Below are 21,773 nucleotides of genomic sequence, written 5' to 3'. Positions count from 1 at the left end.
ACCCGAAGGGCATGATGATCGCCGTCTTTGGGATGTCATAGGGATGGACGGGGACCTGAAAGTAGGAGTTTAAGAGGTCGATTTTAGAAAAGATCTTTGCTCCATGGAGAGGCCTGGTGAGGTCCTGTATGTTCGGCAGTGAGTAACTGTCGAGCATGGTGACGAGGTTCAGGCAGCGGTAGTCGCCGCAGGGCCTCCATGTACCGTCTGCCTTCTTCACCATGTGGAGGGGGGACACCCATGGGCTCGCGGCCTTCCTACAGATGCCCATCTTTCATTACCTGAAGGAGCTTTGGCGGGAGGTGGCAGAACTTTGCATGCGTCGAGGGGCCCTTGGTGTCAATGTAATGATATACACCGTGCTAGGGTGAAGCTCGGGTCGAAAGATGTCTGGGAGCTCTTGTAGGAGGGAGGTATACCTGTGGAAAAAAATGGAGCAGACGGTGGGCGCCCTGGGTCCTGTGGTGAGTGGGCGAGAGAGGCAGGTCTCGGTGTCGAGGAAGTGTTGGCAGGCTACATCCACTAAGAGCCCAGCGGTGGGCTAGACAGTCCGCCCCTAGGAGAGGGATTTGTACATCGGTGAAGACGAAGGGCCAGGAGTAGGTCCGGCCCAGGAACGCAATGGTCTGAGTCCTGGTGTCATAGGAGTGGATGGGGGTTCTTTTGGTAGCTACGAGGGTGGTTGGGGCATCAGGGATGCAGCTGCAGTCCTCTGCTGACGGCAGGAACACCGACTGCATGGCACTAGTGTCGACCAATTTCCTATGGCCGGAGATGGCATCCTTGACGTAAAATCTTCTGGGGCAAGACTTCATTACTGCCGCTGCCAGGGGGCGGCTTTGGGCGCTGCCTCCGTCGTTTTTTTGGAGGCATGAAGGAGCAGGGGCGCTCGCACTTCCTCGCCCTACTGCCAAACTTCTGGTGGAAGTGGCACCAACTGTCCTAGTGGGGTTGCGAGGTTCTCCTTCTCTGGAAGGCTGTGCTGATCCCTGCCTCCTCAGGTTCCTCCTGCTGCAGGCTGTTGGCTGACGGTGGGGCAGAGTTTTGCGGCCTGGGTGGTGGTAAACAGGCCGAAGGCCCACTCCACCAGGCTCTCCATGTCTAGGTCTTTCGCATCAGGGATCTGGCTGCAGACCTGGGGCACCAGTTGGCGGAGGAAGAGCTGTCTAAGGAGGCTTACCCCCTTCCTGCGTCCTTGGTGGTCCACCTTCGGCAGTAGTACCAGGTCCTGGAGCTTGTGCCAGGCTAGCCTCGGGAGGGAGAAGGCATGGATGAGCTTAAGGCCTTCGTAGGTCAGCGCTCTGGGCTGGCTGGCCATACAGGGGGCAAAACGGTTGAACACGTCCTCTGGGAAGGCTGCAGCAATGAGGTCCACCTTGGTTCCTTCCCTGGTGATCCCGTAGAGGCGGAACTGGATCTCCACACTGTGTAGCCAAGCTGCAACGTTCTGTCTGGAGAAGGGTGGCAGTTTGACTGAGTGGGGCTCTGCCGGCGAGGTGGCGATGTGCAAGGACATCGATCGGCGGGCCAAACCGTGAAATAAACACCAAAACACTCCGGTAGAGGACGTGCCACTGTGAGTCTGCTAATGGTGTTGTGATCGACCGCTGATAGGAGCACCAGAGAACCTAAACTGAGCGCCGTATGGGTCCGTTAAAGGTTTTCTCGGGTAGAAGGCCTGAGCCGCTACCGTCCAAATCCGGGAGGTCACCACTTGTGAGGACTGGAATCAGACAAGGAGAAAGCTCGAACTAACTTTATTGAAGTTGTTTGAGATTAAGCTGGCCTTGTGCCAGCACGGGCTCTTGCTCCTAGAGCAACCCGTAGACCTGTAACTTTATTGAAGTTGTTGTTGTTTAAGATTAAGCTGGCATGGGCCAGCACGGGCTCTTGCTCGTAGAGCAGCCCGTATAAAGTTTTATTGAATTGTTGTTGTTTTTGATTTAGCTGACCTTGTGTCAGCACGGGCTCTTGCTCACAGAGCAGCCCGTAAATTTTATTGAACAGAGACGGCTGTATATGAGGCAGCAGTGAGGACGGAAACGTAGCATCTGTCACGCACGCACATACAAAAGGGGACGAGTCCCTGCTGCGATTGTGTTTCTTCGCAGCTGAAAATATACATGTATCTTCGTGCAGAGAGTACATTTTTACATGATATATATATATCGGCGGATAGGCCGTGAAATGCTCTACATTTTAGTATATGATATAAAAAGTATATATAGAGGAAGGTCGGACATTTGGTGAAGTAACGTCCTTACACTACGATTCTTGAGAGAAATATTCGCTGAGGGTAATTGGTTAATTAGTCCCTCTATTCATAATAGAAGCCTTTTCCGAATTATCTTATTTTAATTTTTCTTTGTTGTAATAAATACTTACGATTGTATAGAAAAAGCTAAAGTAACGAAAATCCGGATTTTTTTTGTTTTTTAATTTCAGGTATATTTTTGCTGATAACGAGAAATGTAATTATTTATTGGAAAAAAAAACACAATACTGTGCATAAAAGTATTTGTAACAACAAAGAAAAATCAAAATCAAATAATTCTGAAAAGGTTCTTATTATGAAAAGAGGGGCTCCATTAAAAGATTTATTCAAAAATAAAACGCAAGTTAAGGCGGAATATAATAGAAAGGCAGATGAATATCGTTAGAGAAATACCATGGCAAAATATTTATTTAATAATAATTACTATGTGCTGCAGTCTGCACGCAATATATACATACATACATACTACATACATACATACATACATACATACATATATATATATATATATATATATATATATATATATATATATATGCGTGTGTGTGTGTGTGTGTGTGTGTGTGTGTGTGTGTGTGTATGTGTATGTATGTATATATGAGTGTGTGTGCGTGTTTGTTTGTATTTGATTTTTATAACACCTGGATTGCACTGATGCAGCTTTCAAAATAGATATTTTCTGTATGTTATCAATAATTATCATTAGTTATTGGGCAAAGCTATTTAGTATTTCAAGAAATACAATCATACTATAAAAAAAATCCCAATCATTTATTTTGTAAGATGACACCAAATTTGCTAATGTAACTGAAAGTTATATTCCTTGATATTCTTATCATGAAATGCCAGTAAAAATTAATGTCGTTTGTTTTATTATCCATATTATTGAGCTCTTATCTTTTAATCCGTGTAAAAATTTACTTTGAATGGTTAACAATAAAAATATATCTAGAGAATAATTGTACTTCATGTAAAATCCCTGGATTATTTTCTAATTGTCCAGAAATCCCGGGATCCAAAATCGGGATCAAACTGGAAATTCCCTAATTGTGATTTACTGAAGATGGCCCTGTTTTACTTCTCATCTCAATCAACAGTACAGACTAGTGAATATTGGGTATTATATATAGGTATCACTTAGGCTATTGAACCTAGGCTATTATATTATAATATTATACCTATGGATGAAGCTTATATGGGATGACAGCATTGGAAATGAAAATTATGTTACCATACTGTGGTCAAATTTTGTCGTCAGTTTGACCCATAAATAAAGAATGATAACAATTAGTCCTGCCTCTAGAGCAGCGTTTCTCAACCTGAGCGCCCGGCGTACTGGTGCTCAGGTGCACCCCGAGGAATAGGAAAATTATATTCTAATTTTGAATAGTTATTTTGAGAAATGGAATTTATCTTGTACTGATACAGCTCCATCAATGGTGGGTTCCATTAAAGGTCTTGCATCATTTGCAAAGCAAAAGAATCCCAAGATAACAATAATTACCTGTTTCTTGCTTAGAGAGGTCCTGATGGCAAAAAACACTGGGTATTAAATTGAAAGACGTTTTAGATCAAGTTGTCGAAATGGTAAATTTCATCAAGACTAGACCAGTAAAGGCTCGTATATTTGAACAAATTTGTGAAAACATGGATTCACAACACACTCGCTTGCTATTGCACACAGAAGTGAGATGGTTGTCAAGAGGAAAGGTTCTCTGTTGTGTGCTTGAACTTCGCGAAGAACTATTGGCATTTTTTAAAAAAGAAAATAAATTTTTTGGACTTTTGGAAAGTGGGTTTTGGACATCAAAATAGGAACATCTGACTGATAAGTTTCAAAACTTGAATAATCTGAACATGTCTATGCAAAGTGGAAATGAAAATCTTCTCTCATCTACCGACAGAATCAAAGCATTCCAGAAAAAAAGTAGTGATTTGGAAAAGAAACGCAAGTTCGGGCTGTTTGCAAATGTTTCCTTTTCTGAGAAAAGGCTATTCAGACGAGTTAAATCCTTTAATAGTGGGTCATTTAGCGACTCTGGAAGGTAATCTGAATTATTACTTTCCCTCAATAAACACTGAGCAGTACGACTGGATTCGCAACCCTTACATTGATATTTGTACCAAGGACATGCCCAAACTATATTTGGGTTAATTTAGGCCAACGTTGATATCCTCAGTTCCAGCATCTTATATTGATTAATATTGTTACTTCATAACAGAGATATGTGCATTTGTGAGTTAAATAGTATTACATAATGAATGAACTGACGCATTTCTCAACAGTAATTAAGAGAACGACTAACGAGTGTATAGTAGTTGAAAAACAGCAACACCACAACGCATTCTAGCATACTTTAGAGATCATTCTTAATAATTCCGGGTTAGAACTTGAATTTTTATAAATATTTTAAAATAAAAATAGTATCTAAGGAATTTATAGTACTTTAAAATTTTTAAATAAATAAAAATATATTTTTAACTTTGCATATGGTAATTTTACTGAGATTTTGTCTTTAAATGTTCTTCATCTTAACTACTGCAATACCAGGATCTAGGGAAGTATTGACATTGAAATCAGCTGGAGGACGAAGAGAATTAGTGGAGTAGTTATCCTGAAATAGTTGATGGTCAAGGAGTGGGATCCCAAACGATAATTAAGTAACCTTTGGGATGTCGACACTAATTACCACCTCTCCCCAGTAAGTGTTATACTAGTATAAATCACTCTAAACTTATATTTAAGAGATGAAAATAATTATGAGGTAAACTAGGTTGTTTTACCTTAGCTCACAGTAGGCGATGTTGTAGCTAAACAGGACTACTGAGCCTAGTTCTTAGATTAGCACAGGTTAGAAACAGGCTAGCTAGGTCAAGGTCGATGTGTTATTGGTATTTTTTTAATTTGTTTGTTTAAGAATGCCTGAAGGATGCTACTGACCTAGGTCTGAATACTACGCTAAAGTAGGGTTAGCTTAAGCTGTTGTTAGGAATGAACAGAAGTCTCTGAAAATAGCCTAGTAGGTAGTACCTAGGTACTAGGTATAGGTAGGTAGGTATGTAGGGACAATTAGGTAGATGGGAAAATCCACTGGTAGAGTGATGGTAGAGTTATGGTAGGGTAAAAAACCGTAGGGTCCAGAGTGGACCATGTACGATCAGCTTGGACAATCCCGAAAAAAGTACATTATAACGCGTCCTGACATCGGAGATGGGCATCAGTCGCGACTTGTTGTTGGTGAGAAACGGAGCTAAAGACCTCTAATCTCCTTTCAAAGTAAGTAGTATTTCTCCAAAGTTAGAAATAAAGGCCAAATTTTAAGATTTAAACAGAGGGTAGTGAAAACGGTGTCAAACGTAGTGCAAATCTTACCAAAACGCGTTCAACATTTTTACTTACAACTCGAAGTATTTAGAAGATTGACACCATCTCGATGTTTATGGAGTCGCTTGTGTCAATAAACTAACCATTTCCTGTGATAAATCCACACACCACTTGTACCCACAGACGCTGGGGCACTTTCATCACAACAATCAGAAAACTTTTCCTCACCGAGTAAACAACTGTTTTGTAGAAGACGACGACGAAGAGTGCACTTCGATAATTTTTTAAATAAATAGTAAAACATCAATATTTTACCAATTTATGATGATTAATTTGAAAATATTCGTTATTGAAAAAGTAACTCGATTCTGACTCAAATTTAAGTAATTATTATATTTTGGAATTAGAACGTTCTTTTAAGTCCTGTATTATGACGTCACGACATCTTGACTTTCGTACCTATTGCAAATAATTGCTTTACTCAACTTTCTTGCAGAACAGTTTACCAGTTATTCATGCAGATTATCAGCTTTTCATGTAATTGGTATAATCGTAATGCGCATATATATCATTATTATTTACTTTTTGGATATATGAAGATGTTTTACTGCCGGATTATCGCCGTAGTGTGACGCAATTGTTTTCGGTCCCTGCGCCTCTGTTTTGGCTCCATAAGAAATTATGGGGCCGAATTTGCAATGACCAGAAAGTCGTTAAAAGAGGAAAGTTGCCATTGAGGGGCATATGTTTTGATTGAGAAAAATCCAAATTTATTCAATAGCTAGCTTGTAAAAAATACTTGATTACAAAAAACTTGATTGACAGCTAAGCAGCATACCTACTATGGGTTTCAGAGACAGAGCAAGCACGTTTTTGGGCAGTACCTAGCTATTTATGTAACGAACACTCGTATCAGAACGAGATTTTGCTACATTGCATTACACCCAGTGCCGTAATTTATAAGGGTACTGTGAATCACTAATCGTAAAGAATAACGACACTTGTCCTTGTACCAAGAGAAAAAAACTCCATTATGCAGAAATGGATACGAACACGCGTATAAAGCTCCACCTACCCTCTCCCCCCCCCTCCACCGCCACCCCTTTCCTTCTTCGTTCCTTCGCCTTCCTTTCTCTCTCTCTCTCTCTCTGTTGCCATTCGGTATGTGTCGACCCTCAAACTGGGTATAAGACTACAAAAACAAAAAACGTTGAAATTGTGAAATTAGGCTATGTATTGGAAGTATATATACATAAATATTAAAGCAATTTTATCATTATTGCATTACTATGACAACTAGAATTCATGGAAACAGTTTATAATAATGAAACGGCGTATGTGTGAAGCCTCCACTAATGTGGCAACGATGATTTTGCCATTCTTAGCATGCAAACATTAAAGGTTACATTTATTTCTGGCATACGATTATTAAAGAAATTCAAAATACTAATTTAGACTGAAATCAATGAAAAGTGCTAGCAAAAACAAAAAAGCCAAAAAAAAAAAAAATTATATAATTCACTTATCCGTAGTCGTTCCTCTATGGTTTTCGGCAGCCAGATGTACGAAAACGTTAGAAACATTTGATTGTATCTACTTTAGAAATATCTGTAATTTTTCGGGGTAATTTGGTTGCAAAAAAGGGATAATATACATGAATTAAATTAAAATGTTTAAATAACAAAGTAAATTTAAACTAAATAACGAGTAAAGTAAACAATTTAGGGAATAAATCTTTGCAGTTTCGTCGTCTGCTGTTCGTAACTGTGTTTGTGGCGCGCGCTTAGGAACCAGGAACAGCAACTGGTTTAAAGTGCAATGTGGAGTGAACTGAGACCAAAATGTGTATAATAATAATCAAATAAGCACTGTGGAGTTTCAGTCGTGATGGCAGTAAGGATAAAAACCACTGATTACAAGGTAAGAATAAATTCAGTTCAAACCATGACCCCGGGAATAAAAAGTTTCATACTTTCAGTAATATAGGCAACAAAATGTTGTTTTATTGTGCTGATTACAGCTGCAATCTTGAGTAAGATCAATAAACGTTACATACATACACTAACATTGTTCAAATGATTGTTGGGAAGGCTGGGAAAGATGATTTTCGTCACTGATCAAAACCTGTACATCCCATGGTAGCCGCCATATTGGATTTCAAAACTGCCTTGAAAACATATTTTACGAAGACCGTCACATGCTTATTTTAGTTCGTATGGGGCTTTCATATATCACATTATGTTGACGAAACTTCAATCTTTTGAATGGTATGCTTGGAGTTGTAATTGTATTCTTGTTACACCATTTAAATATCGAGTGAATAAGACCTGAAAACCGTGATAAGGGTTGGTAGTCGCTGGTTTTTCCCCATAGATGATGGCAAAGAGAAGGTAGAAAGTGTGGTAGGAACAAATTGCAGCCATAGCAATTTGAAAAACCAAGACAAAACACAGGCAGCAACTTGCCAAAACAAATTAGAGTACAGTGGTACTCGACATACGAAATTAATCCATTCCGTGGTGGCCTTTGTAACATGAGCTTTTCGTATCTTGAACCACGTTTTACATGTAAAATGCTTAATCCGTTCCAAGCCCTACAAAAACACCCCAGTAAATTTTATAATAAAGCTAAATTGACCAATAAACAATGAAATACTACAATAATTTGGACCATTCAATACCTAACTTAATATGTACTGCTAATTACCTGTAAATAAAGTGTATTAGTGTACATGGTATACAAGAAATACTGTACGTACAAACGAACATAGGTATGTAGTAAGATGTGGAACCTTACCTTTGTTCCGACACGGCATACAAACCTTCGGTCCTTTTACAATAGGAAGGTACTAGCGGCAGCTGGATAGGTCGTAAGCTTTTCTTTCGAACAAGGGGTTCGGTAGTTAACTGCTTGTCCGACAGGCGCGCGCAAAAGCGCGACTGGGAGGTAAACAAATCACTTTTGCTTTCGGCCTGCTGGCGTGTGGACGTGTATCATCGCTCTCTGCCCGCTTCATCGTCGTTTGCTTTCGCATGATTGTGTTTTTCTTTTTCTATGTATCTAGTGAAACTGAATTGTAAGTACAATCATTTCATTGAATTCAATTGTGAATTAAAGGATCTTGGTTCACAACGCCCTCCGATTACCCGAGTGCCGGGGACTGAAGGGCGTAATTGCGGAATTCATTTTCCCAGAATGATCCTCGGATTGGGGTATGCTCGGTGCCGAGGGCGGGAGCGCTCGCTCCGAGCGTATACTTGGGTTGGAAATGTGTAGATGAAAATCGTAAGTAAGTGCTCTTTTCATTTATATTTTTTTGACCTGTATGCCCAGTTGCCGAACGAATGCGCTCGACACGGAAACTTATTCAGTATGAAAGTGGAATCGCAAGTACAGTATTCTTTTTCATTTTCTATATTATTTTTTTATTGTAGCAATACTCATTTTGGATCAGTTTCCGAGCTTACCCGGAGATTGATCCTCCCCCTTTTTATTTTTGAATGAAGTGAAATCGCAAGTGCAGTTCTTTTTCATTTTCATTTTTTTATTGAGATTGCATTGTTGACTGGGATCAATGTTCCGCTATTCACGGGAATTGATCCTTCCCCTTTTTTATTTGTATGAAGTGAAATCGCAAGCGCAGTAGTCTTTTCATTTTCATATATTTCTTGATTGCATCAATTCATTATGGATCAAGGTTTCCAGAAACCTTGATCCATAAAGGTAAGGAATGAAACCTTTCACCCTTGCGCTCGGTGCCGAGGGCGCGAATGCGCTCGATCCGAGCCCTTATTCTTTGTGAAGTGAATCGTTTGCAAGATGCATTTTCATTTTGTCCTTATTATTGATTGCATCAATATTATTTGGTTCAAGTTCCGCTCAGTCAGGGAATTGATCCTTATGCCTTGTATTCGTGCCGATGGACGATTGCTCTAGGGCTCTTATTTTGTGTTGGGTACATGGGTACTGTGGGGGCGGGAACGATGGGGACCCCCCCCCGCTCAGTTCCCACAGATGGCATCCCCTTAGGGGGGGGGGGAGGTTATCGGCGTTCTTCTCCTCGCCCGATCCGTCGAGCGCGGGGGAGGGGGCGCTCGGTGCCCGATGTACAATTGTATTAGGGGTCTTCCACTCGTTCGGGAGGGATCAAACCCCCGCACGAGAGGGATTTCCCCCCATTAATCGCTACTACTATTATTTCCGCAGGTGCTACTGCCACGAGAGTGGACCTTGGTGAGGTATGGGCGTCTTCCAATTGCAGAGCGTGCTGGTGTCCAGGGCTGCGGTTCTATGTCTGGGCCTACTGCGGTCACCCATGGAGTGGTGACCACGCAACCAGGGGTGACGACGTCCTCCTCACCTGGTGTACTCGCCTCAGTGGTACCGTCTTGCCTACAGCCGCTGTGAAGTGCCGTTCGCCGTACCGAGAGGGGGGGCGTGCCGCCGCCGCTCGTGGTTGCCGCGCTGCAGCGACCACACTTCCGCTGCCCTAGAAACTCGCCCTGGACCTGCCGCCGGTACCAGGATGTTGCTGGCTGCTGCTCCACTTCCTGTGTTTCCGGTGCTGCCTGCCGTACCTGCCGATTCTGGGCTGCCTGTCATGCAGTTTACTGCGCTGGCTGTCCCTGCCGTTGCTGCGCTGGCTGTTCCTGCCGTTGCTGCGCTGGCTGTCCCTACCGATGATGTGCTGGCCGTGCCTGCTGTTCCTGAGATGCCCATACCTGCTGATGTCGTCCCTGTTCGTGGTGGTACTACCCCAGACTTTGGTCTGTCTGTACAGGTGCGTCCTTGGGCCCTGTGGCTTCGGCTACAGCAGCCCCGGCTCCGCCCTGGATAGCAGATCTTACGTCTGTCCTGAGGAAGCTGACGAAGAAGAGGAGGAAGGTGTCGTGGTCGTCGTCTTCATCTTCTTCATCGTCGTCGGCCGCCGCCTCTTCCCCTTCGACTTCTAAGGCTTTACAGCCGAGGAAGAAGAAGGTCGCCTCCTCCTCCTAAGAAGCTTCCTCGGGAGCTTCTCGGGACCCGTCTCACCTCGGGGGGTGGGACGGGAGGGTTCCTTCCGGCTGTCCTCCTCTGCCTTCCTTCGGGAGCGGGGCCCGTCTCTTCTTCCGCAAGGAAGAAGAGACTAACCCGGGGACCAGAGGGGTACCGCTGCTGAACACCGGTACTCCTCGCCTGGTGTCAGTGGTTCTGCCACTGCATCAGGGTCCGTCTCGGCCTCCCACCCGTTCGCGGGAGGTACCGAGTGTACGGTCGCCTACCAGCGACCGTGCAGCCAGGAACCAGACCTCTGAGTCCGCTCAGCGTCAGGTTCACGGCACGGGGCGGAAGACTGGTGACAGCCGCTCATGCGACTCTCACCAGACCAGCTCTCACTCTCGCGGTGAACAGCTGGCTACCCGGGGACGTGACGGTCCACGACCGACACGGGCTGAGCTGGGAAGAGGTCCCTCCCGTTCGCCGGTGCCAGCCCGCGGTGGAACCAGCGACGTGACGTGCCGTGAGGACAGCACCGGTCTCTACGCGACAGTGGAGCCTGCAGGTCGCCTGACCGTCGCTCACAGAGAGCGATCGTGTACGGCAACCAGCACCAGCTCTTCTGACACTCGAGATCAGTGCCGCTGTGCTCAGTCCAGCCGTTCTCCACGCGAGACGGTTCGACCAGGCCTGCAGCTCGATCGTCACCGCGGGTTGACGATCGCCTGCAGCCCTCCAAGCCTGCTGGTCCTGCCAGCGAGCGACGATGGGAGCGTCAGGTCTGCCTCTCCCGTACCTTCAACCTCCTCGGGTTACACCGGGAGGAGCGAGGTATTGAGGAGTGATGTGAGGTGGTGCGCCCTCATGATCCCACACGACGCCCTACGTGCCAGGCACGGTTCTTGGACCGGCCCAGGACGTATGCGCAAGTGGATGGGGAAGACCGAGAGGGCTGTCGCTGTTCCCCCTTCTTAGGAGGAAGGTTCTCGGAATATGCTCTTGTTCGAAGGGCTAACGGTCCCACTCTGCAAGATGCTGTGACTTCCGAGATCCAGAGGAACTTTGCCGAGGTTACGGCGCTGATTCGTCAGCACAATGACCTCGGGGAAGGATCGCCGCTCCACCAGCAGAGCCACGGTCTCGGCTCGAGTCGGTTTGGGGCCCGAGAGGGAATCCAAATCGACGGTGGGGTCTGCCGCGATCGGAGCTTGCCGACTGGGTTGAGCCAGGTAGTCTCTCGTCCTGGACAAGGAGGCTCTCTCGGTTCTGGACGGTCGACAAGCTCCTTCACCTCCTCTACTGCGACAGAGGCGTTTCTCTACGTGTCTTCGGACATCGTATTTATATCCCCTGCGGTCGGTCCTCCTGAGGTTTTTCGACCTCGACGAGGACTGGAATGAGTCGGAGCGGGGTTATCGCTCTCTCCTGTCAGGTCTCGATCAGCCCCAACCAGACGACGTTCACAGTGGAAGGACGGCATTCCCCCTCACCTGCTGCCGGAAGTGGGGGAGTGCCTGGCCAGCCATTGGGACCGGCGGTCCAACAGCAGGCGTACCGTTCCAGGGGCATCGAAGGACGTCGCATTGAGACAGGAGATCAAGACCATGCTGAGCAAGAGAACTGTAGAAATCGGTACGGATCAGTCACCGGGCTTTACAGCCGACTCTTCCTGGTGGAAAAAGTCTACGACAGGCTGGGCGCCCAGTGATAGATCTCTCTTCCCCGAACCGGTTGGTTCGCCAGACCCGGTTCACGATGGAGACGGCACGCTCAGTGCTCGACTCTATCAGGGAGAACGATTTCATGCTTTCAGTGGACTTGAAGGATGCGTATCTACAAATACCCATTCATCAGTCCTCCGAAAGTACCTCCGCTTCATCCTCGACGGGACGGTGTACCAGTTCAGGCCACGTTGCTTCGGTCTCTCAACCGCCCCACAGGTGTTCACGCGAGTGTTCACTCTGGTGTCTGCTTGGGCCCATTCGCACGGGATACGTCTGATGAGGTATCTCGACGATTGGTTAGTCCTGGCGAGCTCCCGCTCGCAGTTGCTACAGGACAGGGATCGACTGCTCGAGTTCTGTCGCGATCTGGGGATCGTTCTGAACTTCGAAAAGTCCGATCTCGAGCACAAGCAGAGGATGAAGTACCTGGGTATGCTGATCGACACGGTAGCAGATTCAGGGAGGCAGCCAACCAGTTCCTGTCTCGGCAGGAACAGGTAGTCAGCAATGGCAAGTCGTGATCGGACACCTGTCGTCACTCGGAAGCCAGTCCCTAACGGGCAGTCTTCACCTGCGGTCTCTTCAGGGAGACCAAAGGAGAGTTGGTCACAGGCGACGGATCCCCCAAGCCTTCCATGGTCACTGACACAGGAGGTGAGGCAGGACCTAGCCAGGTGACTGGACGACAGGAAACCCCTTAAGAGGAGTGCCTCCGGGGCACTCTCCCCCCGGACATGCAGCTGCTCTCAGACGCATCGACCGAGGGATGGGGTGCACCTGGAAGAGTTGCGGACTTCAGGAGTGTGGTACGAGAACGACAAGCACCTTCACATCAATGTACTGGAACTAAAGCAGCGTTCCTTGCTCTCCAAGAGTTCCAGGACCGCTTGATGGACATCAGTGGTGTTGATGTACGACAACACCACGGTGGTGGCTTACGTAACAACAAACAGGGGGGCCTAGTGTCCTCTCCCGTTGTATCAGTTTGACTCGGGCAGGTGCACGAGTGGGCCGAGGCACACTCAATAGAGCTGCGGCACGCTACATTCCAGGGAAGGAATGTAGTAGCAGACACGCTCAGCCGTCGGGATCAGGTGATAAGGGACCGAATGGTCTCTACACCAGGACGTGGCGGAAAGGCTCTTCGACCTGTGGGGGTGAGGACCAGTCGAGGATCTTTGTTCGCCATCCGGACATCAGGAAGCTCCAGGAAGCTGTTCTTCTCGGCCGTGCCGGATCCATGAGGGCAGCTGCAGAGGACGCTCTTCAACACCCGTGGGACAACCTCTTCGCCTATGCCTTTCCCCCGTTCAGCCTGATTCGCAAGGTGATCAGTCGAGCACTGGTCATCCCGAATCTCAGGATGATCCTGGATGGCTTCCAATGGCCACAGGCCATTTGGTATCCGGACCTGCTGGCTCTTCTCGCAAGAGAAAGAACCGAGAGAGATTCCCATTGGCACAACCTTCTCGGCCAGCCACACGTCGAGCGGTACCACCGAGCAGTCCAGTCCCTACGTCTTCACGGCTGGCTGTTATCCACCTTCTCTGCGTACGAGAAGCTTTTTTCGTAGCGCAGCAACAGAGATGGCTGGAAACGTCCGTCAGTCCTCTGCAGCTGTGTACCAGGGGAAGTCGGCCGTCTTCGGTGGTTGGTGTTGTAGACGGGGCCTATCTCTTCTCAGAGCCAATCTTCAGCAGGTAGCGGATTCCTCGTTTTTTCTTCGCGAGGAAGCTCCTCTAAGTTCCCACAGTCAAGGATACAGAGCCGCCTTGTCGCTCCTCCTGAAAACTGACGGGATTGGACATCTCGAACTCGTTCGAGATCTCCTTGCTTAGGAGCAGCTTCCAAAGGTCTTGCCAACCCAGGGAACTCAAATGACCCTCGTCTTGCTGGACCTTGGCATCGGCGAAGAGAGTACGGGAGCGTCATGCAGATAATGATGTGGATGAGATGCTGCTTTGTCCTGGGAGGACGTACGGCGCTATCTGAAGAGAACTCGACACCTCGGGCCTGAGTGTCGACGCCTCTCCGTTAGCAACGGGGTCAACAAGAAAGAAGTATCAAGAACACTCTTTCGTCCTGGCTGCGTGAGGTCTTCAGGAGGGCGTAGGAGGCTGATGGTAGTGACGACATCCGTACGTCCCGTCCGAGAACTCACGAAGTCAGAAGTATTGGTCCCCTCGTGGCGTTTCGTAAGAACTTCTCCGTGGCGCAGGTATGGAAGGCAGGGGTCTGGTACAACCAGACCACCGGCAACTTCCTTATACCTCTTGGATATTGCCCATAGGTCCTTGGATCGGTTTTTACCTTAGGACCCGTGGTGGCTGACTCAAACACGTCGTCTAGCGAACCCAGACCCTAGCAGGCTGAACAGCATCGAGTCCTGGTGGTGACTGTATGAATAGATAGTGATGAGAAAGTGACTGGCTTCTCTTTCTATCTTTTTCTTCCCCTCTACCTGTGGGTAGAGGGATACGGTCATCACCCTGCTGGATAAGGACGAGATGCCGGTGAGCTATATGACAGAGCCCATTCCTCCTATCCCTTTCACGAGGGATGGGAGCAGAATATCCACCACTTCTTCTACAAGGGGGAAGTGGATGCCTACAAGAGTCAAAACCATGACTTTAACTTTGCTCCTGTACAGGAACAAGTTCTTACATTGCTGGTACGAAGAGATACGCTTGCCTCTCTCTTAGTACTCGGTCCAGAGGTCTGACCATTGATCCTGCGGTGCACACCCCGATCAATCGGACAGAGGCTTGGGATCCCTCCCTCGCTCTTACGACCAGGGAGGCTTCCAAGGTTGGGCGAACACCAGTCTGTTCACAAAAGACTCAGATTCCACCCACCAAGAAGTGAGTCTTCCTATTGTAAAAGGACCGAAGGTTTGTATGCCGTGTCGGAACAAATGACAATTTGTCTAAAATTGCATTTTTCCTAACTATACAAAAAAAACCTGAGGTCCTTTTACACATAGCCCACCTCTGCCACCCCTCACTCTGCAGTTTTTGCTTGGGCCAAAAGCAAAAGTGATTTGTTTACCTCCCAGTCGCGCGCGCGGCTGTCGGACAAGCAGTTAACTACCGAACCCTTGTTCGAAAGCTTACGGACCTATCCAGCTGCCGCTAGTACCTTCCTATTGTAAAAGGACTCAGGTTTGTATAGTTAGGAAAAATGCAATTTTAGACAAATTGTCATTTCGAGTGAGGCTATCTAGGCTATCTCCGAAAGTGGCGACAGAGGAGGAGGACGACAAACGGCAGAAAATTTGTTACGTAGTAAGTATACTTAACAAAACACATTAAAAATGTTAGGAAACATAAACTAAACTTTACGAAACACATTAACAAAACTGTAACACTTAACTTTACAAAAAACTTAAAATTAATTTTTTTTTTTCTTTCTTTCTTTTTACTTTACGATTTTTACAAAATTTCAATCTCGTCAAGATCTGGTTGCGAAACAGTTTCAGGATCGTCAACTGTTCCTGAATCTGCAGCACCAGCTTTGCCCACGTCGAATCCCTCGAAGTCTCGGGCGGATACGGCATCAGGCCAGAGTTTCCTCCACGAAGAATTCAAGGTTCGCCTCGAAACCTCCTGCCAAGCTTGATCGATGAGTCGGATGCATATGACGATGTCGAAATGCTCCTTCCATAATTCACGCAAGGTGAGGTTTGTGGCATCGGTGATGTTGAGACATCTCTTGAAAAGATGTTTCGTATACAACTTCTTGAAGTTCGATATCACTTGCTGGTCCATGGGCTGGAGGAGAGGACTGGTGTTAGGCGGAAGATAAAGAACCTTGATAAAAGAATACTCCGCTAGGATATCTTCCTCGAGGCCAGGAGGGTGACAGGGGCATTGTCCAACACCAGCAGACATTTCAGAGGGAGGCGCTTCTCTTCCAAGAATTTCTTCACTGTCGGGCCGAAACACAGATTTACCCACTCGGTGAACAAAAGTCTCGTTACCCAGGCTTTCGCATTAGCCCCCCACATCACTGGAAGCTTCTCCTTAAGCACTTTGTGGGCCTTGAAGGCTCGAGGAGTCTCCGAATGATAGACAAATAGGGGCTTCACCTTGCAATCCCCACTGGCGTTGGAACAAATGCCTGGGTAGCTTCTTCACTTCCTCCGTGATGTACGTCCGAAGAGGCATTTTTTTCCAAAAAAGGCCAGTCTCATCACAGTTGAAGACTTGCTGAGAACTAGCCTTCGTTGATCGTCATCTTGTTGAACGTCTTAATAAAGGCTTCGGCTGCTTTCATGTCCGAGCTGGCCGCCTCCTCATGCCGCACCACCGAATGGATGCCAGTCCTTTCACGGAATTTTTCAAACCACCCATGAGAAGCCTTGAAGTCTGGGGTTGGCGTCGATGTCCCTTCTCCTCTGTCATCTTCAGCCTGGGCAATCAAATCGCTGAAAATAGCGCTGGCCTTGTGGCAGATTGCCGTCTCGGTTATCGTATCGCCAGCGATTTCTTTGTCTTTTATCCAGACAAAAAGCAGCCTTTCCATCTCATCGTGCATGTGGCTCCTCTTGCTAGACAAAATAGTCATGCCCTTGGAAGCTGTAGCTGCTTTGATGGCTTCCTTCTGCTTAAAGATGGTGCCTATTGTAGACGGATTTCGGCCATATTCCTTGGCAATCACACTCAGTCGCATGCCAGCTTCATACTTTTTAATTATCTCCATCTTTGCCTCCAAAGAAAGCATCCTCTTCTTTCCATGAACTTCAACTTTCTTGGGACCCATGACTACGTATATACTGTACGTAATTAAGTTATGTAGTATACGTATGTAGTAAAGTTCTCACACAACACGATAAAGTAGTACTACAATGTAATCACTAATGAATTTACGTTAGTTAATGAAATCGTATAGAACGAATGAATTCCGCGTGCTTACGATAACGATGCTGCTGCCGAGTGGCCGAAAAAGCATGCCACTACATAGATACATGATGGGATCATGGGAGAGATGCTGACCAATAGGAGAGCAGGATCTTATGGTCGTGACTAGCATCAGGAACCAATGGGAGGGCAGGAGGATGGTGGCAAGTCTACTCAGTTGGCTGCACACAAGTTTTTAAATTATCGGTGGTCCGGGCGAATCTCGGGACTTTACAGCAACAACCTTTCATATCCTGAACTATTTTCGTATGTAGAGCCAAAAAAATCTTCGTATTTGCTTTCGTAACTCGAATTTTTCGTAAGTCGAGGTACCACTGTAATGACTCCAGTGGAAAATCTGAACTTGTTCCGATACGAATACAAACCATCGGTCCTTTACAATAGGAATGTAACTTACGGCAGCTGGAACCGGTCGTAAGCTTCGAACAAGGAAGTTCGGTAGTTAACTGCTTGTTCGACAGTGCGCGCACCGCGCGACTGGGAGGTGAAGATCCACTTTGCTTTCGGCCGTGTTGGTGGATGGACGTGTTCTGCATATCTCTCTGCCTGCTTCTTCGTCATATGCTCTGTGTTTTTTCCTCAAACTTGATTTGTTTGTGTGTGAGAAACTACTGTAAGTACGTGTACTTTGTATTTTTGTTATCATTTTGATTATGGATTCCCGTGAATTGGAGCTGTCCCCGCGCCCCCCCATCAGCTGCAGAGTCTGCCCTGGTGTGGAGGGCTGTAAGTGCGGGGCCTTCCGCTCCTTTCCTGAAGTGGATCCTCATGTATTATGTGCTCGGTGCCAGGGGCGTGAATGCTCTCGGGCCGAGCCCTGTGATGTATGTAATCCCTGGTCGGAGGAGCAGTGGGTGCTCTATGTGGGTAGGAGGAAGCGACATAGGCCTGCCAAGGAGTCCTCGGAAAGCTCTCCGGCGACTCCCTTGGTCACAGACACATCATCGTCCTTCCTGCCGCCATCTCAGCTCCCGCGTATGGCTCCTTCCCCTTCGGGGGGGGATTTCTCGTTCCTTCTCTTCGCCCGATCCGTCGAGCATAGAGGAGGGGGCGAGATACCCTGACGTACAGTTGTATTTGGGGTCTTCCGTTTGCTCGGGGTGGGGCTTGTCCCCCTCGTGCGAGGGGTAACCCCTCCTACTAACCCGACCTTTGCCTCCTCAGGTGCTTCTGCTGCGGGCAACGACCTCGGCCAGGTATGGTTCTCGCTAGGTCTCCAGGGCCCACCGAGCGTTTGGGGGCTGTTGCATCATCTGGCGTGTGCTGCTCCGGTCACCCATGGACCGGTGACCACCACCACCACCGTCTTGACCCTGGGGTATGCCGACCCTCTTCACCTGGTCTACACTCAGCATGTGGCTTCGGTGACTCCTTCAGCTGCTGTGCAGGCTCCGATTGCTGGCTTTCCGAGAAGGGGCGTGCCGCCTCCACCCGGGTTCGTCGCTCTCGCCGCAGCCCCCGACTTTCGGTGCCCTAAGAGTTCGCCCCTGGATCTGCCACCGGCGCCCAGGATGTCGCTTGCTGCTGCCCCGTCTCCTGCCATACCTGCCACTACCTGCCGTGCCTGGACCAGCCCCTGTGGTTGCTGTCCCAGTCGCTGGTCCTTCCGGATAGGTGCAGCCGGGCCATGTTGCTTCGGCAATAGCCCCGGCTCCGTCCTGGATGGAGGACCCGATGTCTGCCCTGAGGGAGCTTGACGAAGAAGAAGAGGAAGGTGTCGTTGTCGTCTTCTTCGTCGTCACAAGGGCCCGTCTCACTCCGGTGGGACGGGGGTTTCTTCCGCTGGTCCTCCTGCTCCCGAAGGAGCGGGACCCATCTCTCCTTCCGCAGCCTGGTGCTAGAGGTTCTACTGCTACACCAGGTTCCAGCTCGGCCTCTCGTTCGCGAGAGGTACCGAGTGTACGGTCTCTTGCAGGCGACCGTACAGCCAAGGCTCAGGCTTCCGAGTTCGCTTGGCGCCAGGACCGAGGCAGGGAGCGGAAGACTGGCGAGAGTCGCTCAGGTGACTCCCGCCAGGCCAGCGATCGCTCTCGTAGCGAGCCGCAGGCTACCAGGGTTGATGTGACGGACCCAGACTGGCCACGGGCTGAGGCAAGGAAGAGGTCCCCTCGATCGCAGGTGGTTCCGCAGTTCGACACGCCGTGAGGACAGGCACCACTCCCACCGCGACAATGGTCTCTGCAGGTCTCCTGACTGCTGCTCCCACCAGGACCGGGCGGGTAGGGAGGCCAGCAGCAGCTCCTCTGACGCACGGGAACGGAGCCGCTGTTCTCGGTCCAGCCGCACTCCCCAGGAGAGCCGCGCGACCAGGCCTGCAGCCTGCAGCCTGCAGCCCCCCAAGCACACCATATTGCAATACACCCCCTGAACACCTGAACTAGCCTGGTCACTTACCAGCCCGAACCATCATTTATTAAAAATTTACCAAATCTTTGGTTAAAATAAACGATCAGTGTTGCCAAATCTCCTGGCAACACCTCGTTACCTAGTTACCAGCCCACGCTAGTAGCCCTGCCTCACGGGCCGGTCACACCTGCCCTCTCACGTCAATCACTTATCGTTCGCGGTGGAGTACAGATGTATCCACAGCGAACTCCTTTTTGTCTGCCCGCCGGCCTTCATTTGCACCTTTGATTTGATTGATTTTGGTGACGAATTACGCATCCCATTTGATTACGGTTGGATTGCTCTTAATACCTTGTCATTAGACATTGATTCTGCAAAGGAAGAAACAAACACAGGCTACGACAACGACTACTGCATCCTCGGCCACGACATCACAGAAAACGACGAGCGGAAGTTCAACAACGTATCGTCTTTGCCAACAATGCAAGAAAAGGATGAGTACCTATGACACGATAGTCATTCCTTATGCGTAAATTGTAGGCCTGTTCAATATAATGTAAAGACCAGATGTTTGGAATGTCAGGAGTGGTCTTTGGACCAGATGTTAGGGTATCTCAAAACATAGGAAAGGTCTCGTATTAAGAAGTAAGTGTAGGCAGGAAGAGACTAACGTAGATCAAGATAAAGGACTTAGAGACAGTGCTCTTTAAGAGACTTGAGAGTAGGCTGACATCGAGTATGACATCTCTGTTACCGATTTTATGTCAAGATTAGGTGAGGATAGATCGAGCAATAGGGATACTGAAATTACTAATCGTTCTTTTCCAGCTCCCCTGCCTGTTCCAGAATCAGCCCTAACCGGTGCTGGGGGTTATGGGGATCCGCAAGCCCACAGGGCAGGATCCGCCGTCCCCCCTGGCGCGGAGCAGGCAGTGTTGGCAGCAGTTCCCCTTCCCTCGATGTGTAAAGTTCTCAGGATGATAAAAAACTTAGGTCAGATATAGACGAGTAGGGATAATAGGCTACATAGTGTTTAGTTTAGGAGAGAAGTGCAGGCTTCTTCGGGTCGGTTTTCTATTAAAAGTAGTAGTTTTTTAGAGGCCACAGTGTCCTTAGAGCATCTTTAGGCTTTTTCCTGCTTCGATTCCTTGCATCAGAAGCTTTTAGGCCAGGGTTGGTCTTTCAGATATGCTCCTTCGTCTTTAAGGTTACTTTCCTCTACGTATACGATACGATAATTGTTAATATCAAACTAATTCTCCGTTCAATGCATATTGACTTACGATATTCAGTATGAAGAGAAATCGAATAAAATTAACTACGGTTAGCCTAGTGTTTACGATGATATATCGTATGCATAGTCAGTAGCCTAGCCTAACTAAAGTTTTTGTTCATGAACTTACCTGACAGATATATATATAGCTGTATTTTCTGAAGTCCGACAGAATTTAAAAATTCGCGGCACACGCAGTGGGCGGCCAGGTGGTAGTACCCATTCCGCCGTGGGAGGCGGATATCAGGAACTATTCCCATTTTCTATTCATATTTTTTTTCTGTCGCCGGTCGGTAAACAACTGTTTACAGACCCTCCGCCTAGGATTTTGAAAACTTCATTAGCCGCTTAAGTATCCTAATTATTCTTTCGATTATCTTGGATTTGTGGCTAGGCATACGCTATCGTAAATTTTTTCATTGCATTTGATGTCTGAAGCTAGTTAGCCTAGTTTCAGACTTTGTTGTCTGCATGGTAAGGTGAGGCTACCGGAACTTTCGGTAGACACTCACTTAGTAGATATGACGTTTACATGTTTTCTTTGCATAAGTTCAATGTAATTAGTGTAATGTGTGACTGTATTACGGAAGAAGGAGGTTTCATGTACGCATTTTAGAGCGTGTTAGAATCAGGAGTTTTCCTCCACAGTAAACAGAAGTTAGAAATAATGAACCTTCTAACTCCTGTAGTTTTTATTTTTGCCTAACCTGTGGTATGGCTTACGGGCGGAGAAGAAGTGTCTGCTAGAGGATTACATCAAGTAATCTTAGACTAAAGTGCTCGCTCTCCAATCAGTGTTGTGAAAGTGTAGTGCCCCTTGTGTTGTGGACGGGGGCGTCAGATCGGCCCCATAATGCCTCTAGGCTGGACCTCTGTCGGACTCCCAGGACTCAGGGAGAGGGCATGTCGAAAGCCGCAGAGGGTTACGGGGGCT

At 47.5% G+C, this 21,773-nt stretch overlaps 1 protein-coding gene across 4 annotated transcripts in view; it reads left to right on the top strand.

Moving 5' to 3' along the window:
- The first annotated feature begins 4,838 nt into the window (after window positions 1-4,838).
- The window catches only part of LOC135220697 (probable phosphorylase b kinase regulatory subunit beta), a 329,203-nt gene continuing 312,268 nt past the window's right edge, over window positions 4,839-21,773 (top strand). For all 4 annotated transcript variants that reach the window (XM_064258095.1, XM_064258098.1, XM_064258094.1 and 1 more), the window contains exon 1: window positions 4,839-4,977. In XM_064258095.1, coding sequence (XP_064114165.1) covers window positions 4,949-4,977 — 29 coding nt within the window. In that variant the 5' untranslated portion in view covers window positions 4,839-4,948. The remainder of the gene's footprint in view (window positions 4,978-21,773) is intronic.

This window comes from Macrobrachium nipponense, chromosome 2 (genome assembly GCF_015104395.2).
Source record: "Macrobrachium nipponense isolate FS-2020 chromosome 2, ASM1510439v2, whole genome shotgun sequence".
In the NCBI taxonomy this organism is placed as follows: domain Eukaryota; kingdom Metazoa; phylum Arthropoda; class Malacostraca; order Decapoda; family Palaemonidae; genus Macrobrachium; species Macrobrachium nipponense.
The sequence above is the reverse complement of the archived record's forward strand: the minus strand, read 5'-3'. Positions and strand labels throughout refer to the sequence as shown.